The 7,551-nt window shown below is 56.9% G+C and overlaps 1 protein-coding gene across 1 annotated transcript; it reads right to left on the bottom strand.

Annotated features, from left to right (window-relative positions):
• Positions 1 to 1,223: 1,223 nt before the first annotated feature.
• TCEA3 (transcription elongation factor A3) lies at positions 1,224 to 6,921 on the bottom strand. The gene is made up of 14 exons (XM_062508901.1): positions 6,853 to 6,921; positions 5,706 to 5,768; positions 5,498 to 5,603; positions 5,019 to 5,184; positions 4,692 to 4,760; positions 4,435 to 4,503; positions 4,238 to 4,309; positions 3,878 to 3,955; positions 3,586 to 3,740; positions 3,236 to 3,292; positions 2,222 to 2,376; positions 1,570 to 1,716; positions 1,419 to 1,490; positions 1,224 to 1,281 (listed from the first exon to the last, which is right to left on the bottom strand). Exons 1-14 carry the CDS (start codon positions 6,919 to 6,921, stop codon positions 1,273 to 1,275), a joined length of 1,287 nt encoding a protein of 428 aa, XP_062364885.1. The 3' UTR covers positions 1,224 to 1,272.
• Between the last annotated feature and the right edge of the window lie 630 nt (positions 6,922 to 7,551).

Raw genomic sequence — 7,551 nt, forward strand, 5'->3', positions numbered from 1 at the left:
GGAGGGTTTAGCACCCAAGTCTGGCTGCAAACAGCACTGCCTTGTGAAAAAAATCACACCTCAGCCCAACTTAAAAAAATTAATGATGGGTTAATTAACAGCTTCACCATCCTTCTCTGCTCTCACCCTAAGCTCATGCAGGCTTGGGAGCAGCACCCTCATCCCCATCCATGGCCACCCAGGGTCACCATGACCTTCCTGTGTCCCCACCACACCTCACTGCCACTGGAAGAGGCTGGTGGTAACGAGGGATGGGCTTGGTGCCACAAGGCTCCATCCCAGAACTCCTGTAGCCAAAGGGATGTCTCCCAGCTGCTCCCTGATGCTTTTTCCCTGGAAAGAGCTCCCTGCTGTTGGTGGAAGTTCTGTCCTGCCATGGGGCAGGCTGCAGCATCCAGAGCAAGCCAGGGAGCTGCTCCAGCCTTAATTGAAGGTCTTTAATCACCAGTCAAGTGGTGGATGAGCAGCAAGCCATGGTTGTATCCCAAGCTGGGGCTGGTGGACTTGATATATATGTTGGAATTCGGTGAGGGATCTTGAACAACCTTGAGGCTCAAACTGGGGAGCTATAAACTTGAGACAGAGATCCCAGACCCACCTTAAGAAACAGTCTGCTCTGCAGAGATTGTTCACACCTTTATTACTCTGGCTGGAAGGGTTCTTCCTCACTTCTCTCCCTGCCATCCTTCCTTCTTTCCTGGGACATGGTGCCTTCAAGCCAGGATGGATGGTCCATTTGTCACAGAGCAGAGGGACACAGTGGCATCCCAACAGCATCTGGACACACTGCAACTACCCAGTCCCCTCCATGTCCTCCCTCTTCATGCACTTGGGTGAGGAAGAAGGTGTTTGGGTTAAAACCTGGCCCTCTGCCACCCTCAGCTCCCAGGCACAGCCCCATGTCCATGGAGCAATGTCTCTCCTGCCCCCCAAATCATCCAAGCCCAGATTTCTCAGGGAAGGACATGCTGCCCAGGTTGTACCAATCTCCCTTTCCAGGAATGAATCCATTTGCAGTGGGATCCCGACACACCCCAATTAAATGGCAGGTAGGCATTTGCAGGGAAGAACCATTGAATTCACAGGGACCTTCTCGAGTGAACCTGACATTGCTGGAGGCTGCCTCCCCAAGGGAACCCAGTGCAAGGGAACAAGGAGCTGGGGTTTAGGGACTGGTGCCACCCTGACCCCTCCTCGCACCCCAGCTGCCCAGTGTGGTGTCACAGCCTCTTGTCTTGCATCATGCTCCCTCCAGCCCACTCGCCAGCAGCATCAGCAGAACTGCAGGAGAAGCAGAGCCCAGGGCAAGTGGTAAGCACTCACCCAGTCCCCAAAGCACCACCTCAGGGGGCTCTGCCACCCCCAAAGGCTAGGGAAGGGCTGGGTTGCCCAGAGCCTCTGCCCAGACAGTTACAGACCTTCCAGCGGTTCCCACACTCGTTGCACAGCACGAACGTTGTCATGGGCTCATCAGCACTGCGCGTCTGTACCTGGGGTGGAGCAGCGTCGGGTCAGAGGAGACCCTTCTGGGGTGCCCCAAGCCAAGATCCCCTGGGGACCACGCCTGACCTGGTTGTACGTGCAGTTCTTCTTCTTGCATTTGCTGCATTGGAAGAGGTCGGTGACAGTGCCGCCCGTCTTGGCCATCTGGTGCTCCCGGATGGCCTCCTGGGTCATGGCGTTCCGCAGCTTCTTCAGCTCATCACTGGCCATCTCCTGCCACCAGCATTGGCCCAGATGGGTCAGTGTGGCCATGGCTCTGCTCACATCCAAGCACCACAGTCCAACGCCTTCCCCATCCTCTCCCAAAACAGGATTAACCTTTCTCTGTGCTTGTTGGAAGGCTCAGACCCATCCAGATGAAAAAATCACCCCATCCTCAAACTAAAACTGCTGTGATCTGTCTCCCCACAGGGGAAACTGGGCTTCTGATTTGAGGACCCTGGTTGAGGAGGACAAATGGGCACACTTCTGCCAGTGTGACATCCCACGGCCAGATCTGTGATGGGCTGGGGGTCTGCAGGGCTATATGAGGAGACCTGGCAGTGCTGCCAGCTTTCTCCTAATGCTCCCTGGGCCTCATTCAGCACTGGAGTGGGACAGGGAGGTTCTGGGACAACCCCGTTGTGGACAGCACCAAGCCAAGACCCTGCACTTGGGCATCACAGAGGCAACATGGATGAGATCCATGGGGAGCAGCCTCATGCACCCCGCTGCCCACCTCGGCAGTCATGCGGGCGATGAGACCGGGCTCGATGGCCCCACACAGCACGTTCCTCCGCAGACCAGGGTTCTTGGGGTCCTTCAGGTTGCTGATCCTGCTCCGCACCCGGTTGCGATACTTCATGTCCGTGCTCTTCAGCTCCTGGAAGATATGTGGGGTCTGTCAAGGAATCAAGGGAGGATGCCAGCTTGGATGCTGCTGTCACCGGGGCCAATGGTCATGTGCAGGTGGCTGATCCCAGTGGGGCTTTCCTCTCTGCGGGAAGCATCCCCATCCTTGGCATTAAGAGGATGAAGCACAGCTTAAGATGTGGGGAGGAAAATGACTTTGCATTGCCTTGGAATGTCTAACACCCAGGAGAGGCTGTGGGACTCAGGGACTGTCACCAAGCCCTGTGCTGGGACAAAAGTTCATGGTGCAGAGGATTCGGTCTTCTCCCTCCTCCCAAAGAACATGGATAGGGACAGGTTGATATAGCAGCTTTGGGCACAGAGTCTGGGAGGCACCAAAACGTTGGGGTTGGTCCTGGTCTCAGGGGGTGCCAGGAGAACACCAAGCCTCGAGCTGGGGGTAGGCAGAGTTGGCTTCATCCCTGCCAGCATGGCACAGCCTGGACATTGTGACAGACTGGTTCTGGCAGGAGACACAGTTACCTACAGCAGGCTCATGGAAAAAAACAAAAATGCTGGCTGGGTTTGGATTTATTTCCCCAGGGTTGAAGGCAGGTCCCTGACCAGAGGGGACTGGGGCGTACACACAGACCCCCGCATGAAGGCGTGTGCTCAGGAGATGCCTTGCTCAGCATCAGCCTCAGCCTCAGCCTCCCCTAACTGATGTCTGGGCTCCCTCTGCAGGCACCGAGCAAGGCAGTCTGTCACGCTCTGCCCTTGTCCCTGTCACGCTCTGCCCTTGTCCCTGTCACGCTCTGCCCTGTCCCCAGCAGTGCTCCTGAGGCCACGCACGCCGCCCCAGCAGACGGAGCCTGGGGAGCCCTAGCCCCCCAAAGGATATGGTCTTCAATCTCTGATGCCATCTTCTCGCAGTTGACACTGAACTCCTTGTAGTCATCTAAAGGGTAGAGAGGTTAAGGGGTGACCTTCAGCTGTGAAACCAGCCACAAGCCCCACTGTACCTCCCCCAAAAAGTCTCATCTCTCCCTGTATTTGCCCCAGGCACTCAATCTCTAAAATACCTATTTTTACCCATCTTGAACCTTACAAAGATGCATCCTCACTTCCAACCCGCTTATCAGAGACCCTGCCAACCTCCTTTTCTTTCCTTTAGGAGCCAAATGCTCCTATCAGGACTGTCCCATAGCAGAAACAGCCCAGTCTGGCTGCAGCACCCGCAGAACTGCTCACCATCCATGCGGAGTGCAGCTGTCAGCATCTCAATGCACTTGTCTCGCACCAAGTCGCCCGTGAGATAGCAGGGAGGCAGGAAGCAGGGGCTGGGAGAGAAGGAGGGACTGGTGGGGGTTTGCAGCACCTCAGGTTTGGCCTTGCTGCTGTTGGTTCTGCAGGGGCACATGGAGGGGGACGGGCAGGTGGCAGGGCTCTGGCACAGCTGCAGGGACCTGCCGGGCTCCCCTGGAAGCGGAATGGGTCTCTCCTACCTTTCCTCCTCCCTCCTACCTTTCCTCCTCTCTCCTACCTTTCTTCCTTGCTGTCACTGGAGTTTCTCTGGGAGCTGGTGAGAGTTGGAGAGAGGCTGGTGCCCAGAGAAGCTCTCCTGGGGCTGGCACGGAATGGGACAGTGGGGGTGACACCAGAGATGGAGCAGACAGGACAGGGGGCAGGGACTGAGGGCAGGACCTCAGGAACCAGCACATCGATGAGAGTGCTCAGAAGCCAACAGGAATCTCCCCAGGGGAGGATTTGCTCCTCCCAGGGAATATCCCAGTGCTGCAGCAGGATCTGGGCTTCCAGCTACTTCTCACACCCTCCATGGTCAAGGCATCCCCAAGGGAGACCCTAAAAGCATCCCCAGGCTGCCCAGGGACACCCCCCTTACCTGTCCCCCGACAGTCTCTTCTGTGGGGAGGAAGAGGAGATGGTTGAGGACCTGGAGTCAGCAGAGGCTCTCCTGGCAGGACAAGCCCCATGTCAGAGGGCAGCGACTGGGACAAGTGGTGGGTCCACACCCCCAACCACAGCCCGATGAGGGGCTAGGGTCTGGCCACTCCCATCTTCACCCAGTGTAGCACCCACCTCTCTTTCTTGCCATCCAGAGGTGATTTCTTGGAGGATGCAGTGGGGCTCTGGCCATCACTGGACTCTCTTCACCACAGAGGCCCAAAGGAAGGGAGAGAAGCTCTCAGCAACCCCAGCATACTCTGGCAACCTGTGAGCTGGATCCTGCATCCCCCATCCCTGAGCTCCACCCCAGGCTGCCAGCAAAGCCCCCCCTGGGCTGGCAGTGCCTGGCAGAGCCTGCTGTGAGGGTCAGGGCATCCTTCAGCAGGTACCTCTCTGGGCTGGAATCAGCAGAGTGGCCCTGGGTGCTGCTGGCATGAGAGTCACAGTTGCTGGGCTTCCTAGGGACAGAGAGAGCAAGGGTCAGATGAGCACAGTCCAAACTGATCTCATCCAAGGAATAATTCATTTTAGAGAAGGGAAGATAAAAAATGATCACTTCTCCCTCCTCCAAAAACTGCCCTGCTGCTGTCCCAGAGGCAGTTTGGTCTCCAGAGGTGCTGCCGGCACCCACGGGTAGGCAGAGATGGATAAACTCTTAAGGACCAAGCAGGGGGTGGTCTCATATTTGCCTCCCGAAAACAGGCAGGAGCCCTCACCTCTCCTTATGCTTCTCCCTGGGCTTCTCAGCTGTATTCTTGGTGTGCTTCACCCCTTCACTGGGGCAGCTGGAAACATCCAACCCCTTCTTCTTCTCTTTGTCTGCAGCTGTGTCCTTCTCCTTCTTCCCATCTGCATCCTTCTCTTTTTTTGTGGTGGTGGACTCTGGGGAAAGATTTGGGTGTCACAGTCACAGCCCAAACCAGCACAGGGCACCTGCAGAGCTGCATCTTTGGCTGGGGAATGACTATGGAGATGCTCAGCCTTTGGCGGGGCACACATTGATTTATACCACTTTATCCCAGAGTGAAAACAAGCCCTTGGAAAATCTGGGTTACAGCTCATAGAAGTCCGCACATCCTAGCTTTGGACCGATTCCACTCCATTCCCCAAGAAAGCATCGGGGCTCGAGGTGTGGGGATGGCCCAGGGAGGACTGAGGCTTTGGGGGGTTCTCACCTTCCCCCAGCATCACTCACCCAGAAGCCGTTTCCAGTTTTTGATGAGGATTTTGGCTGAGGCCACCACCTCTTCATCTGAGCAGTGTTTCCGCACTGAGTTCACAGCCACTCCAATCCGTGTGGTCTGGGGACACACACCAGGGACAATCCTTAGGGATGTGCTGGCTGGCATGGGGCACAGGACAAGCTACCCCACCGGGTGTCCATCCCACCCAAACCCCCTCACCTGCAGCAGCTGGATGGTCATGGTGTAGCTGGTCAGGGATTTGAGCAGATCCAGTGCCCCTTCCTGCAGCAGGGACAAGCCACCCAGAAGAGACCTTGAGGAGGCACCAGGCAGCACCAGGAAGGGCATGAAAGGAGAACCCAAAGCAGCCCTGGGCTGCTCCCTGGGACTGCCTGACCCTCTGTTTCAGATGGAAAAGTCCCACACCCAAATCCTGCTGGACCATCCCAGCACCAGGTCACGCCTCCAGCTGGGTAGCAGGAGCTTTTCTTAAAACTTGGAAAAAAACACCTGCAAGAAAAATCTGGGCTGGTGGGAGCTAGGGACAGCTGGGGGATTCCCCAGTGTCCTCCTGGTTTGATACCAAGCATTGGCGACCCAAAAAGCCACCAGATCAAGGGAGACAGCAGTACTGCCCCCCCAGCCAGGAGCCTGCACCTTGTCAGGGCAAAGGGCAATGGAAACAGTCAAATATTAACCCTGAGGGCGGCTTTGGCACTCGTAACTGGCACACCAGGATCCCCTGATGCATCCTCACTTGGCACAAGGGTGGCAAGGCTGGATCCTGGCTTCCCCAGCACACAACCACCAAAACCACCCAGAAAACAGTGACTGACCCCTCTCCTCCCTTTGCACACTTGTGCAACAGTCAGGGCTGTGCTGGCTGCATTGAAGGTTGCTCCCCCAGCCCGGAGCTTTTCCCTGCTTGTACATGAGCCTCTGGCCCTGGCACTGATCGGGCGTTGGTGCCCAGGCTGGGTGCCAAACACCTGTCACCCACAATAATCCAGCACTGCCAAGTGGTGTCGAGAGCTGCCACCCACGGGACAAATCCCCCCTTACCCACAAGTTCAAGTGTCTGGGAGCAATGGGCTACAGGAGAGCCCCAAATCAGACATAAAATTAAATCCCCTGGGTGCTGACTACAATGTCCTGAGGTTGGGCTTGGGTGGCAGAGGCAGCACCCCTTAAACCCACTCAGCCCCTCCAGGGACAACCTCAGGGGTGTGAAAACCAAACTCCCCCCCCCCCCCCAGCCCCCCTTTCCCAAGCCACCCAACAGCATTCAAACAATCATGTAAAAAAAGCACATGTGTAAACAAACACATGCGTAAATACAGCTGTGTGTAAATATCAGCTACTTTACCATGCTCTTCCTGGCCACCATCTTCTCCAGTTTCTTGGCAATCCGGACCAGCTCCTCAGCGGGCCCCATGGTGGGGGCTCGAGCGGAGCAGGGCTCTGGCTGCAGGCACAGCAGGCACAGCTGGCACAGCTGGCACAGCTGGCACAGCTGGCACAGCTGGCACGGCGGGTCCTGGGCAGCCGGAGGGGAGGGAGCAGAGAGGGGGGAAAGGGGGAAAGGGAAGGGAAGGAAAGAGAAGGGAGAGAAAGCAGAAAGGAGGCGGGGCTGTCCCGGCCAGTTATAAACTCTGCCAGGAAAGCGAAACAGCGCGGGGCAGGGCTAAATATAGCCGAGAGCCAGGAGCGGGGGCGCTGCGGCGGCCGGGAGGGGGGAGCCCGGGCTGCGAGGGCCAGAGCCCGGCACGGGGCTTTGCCACCGGGATGGCTTAGCTAGCGAATCCTGGGGGCACGGCTACCGTGCACTGTGCTGGGGCAGTAATCGTTATACTCCGCTCCCGTGTCGGTGGAATTCCAGTATATAGGAATAGTTCTTATACTGGAGTACTCCACATACTGGAGTATTTTGGTACTGAGAATTGCCAGGCTGGACAGGGTTGGAGCAACCTGGTCTAGTAGAAGGTGTCCTCCCCTCTGTCAGGGGATGGAAGGAGCTCTCCGTAAGGCCCCTTCCAACATTCCACGATTGTGTGATGATATGTCC

The sequence above is a fragment of the Cinclus cinclus genome, chromosome 26 (assembly GCF_963662255.1).
Source record: "Cinclus cinclus chromosome 26, bCinCin1.1, whole genome shotgun sequence".
Taxonomy (NCBI): domain Eukaryota; kingdom Metazoa; phylum Chordata; class Aves; order Passeriformes; family Cinclidae; genus Cinclus; species Cinclus cinclus.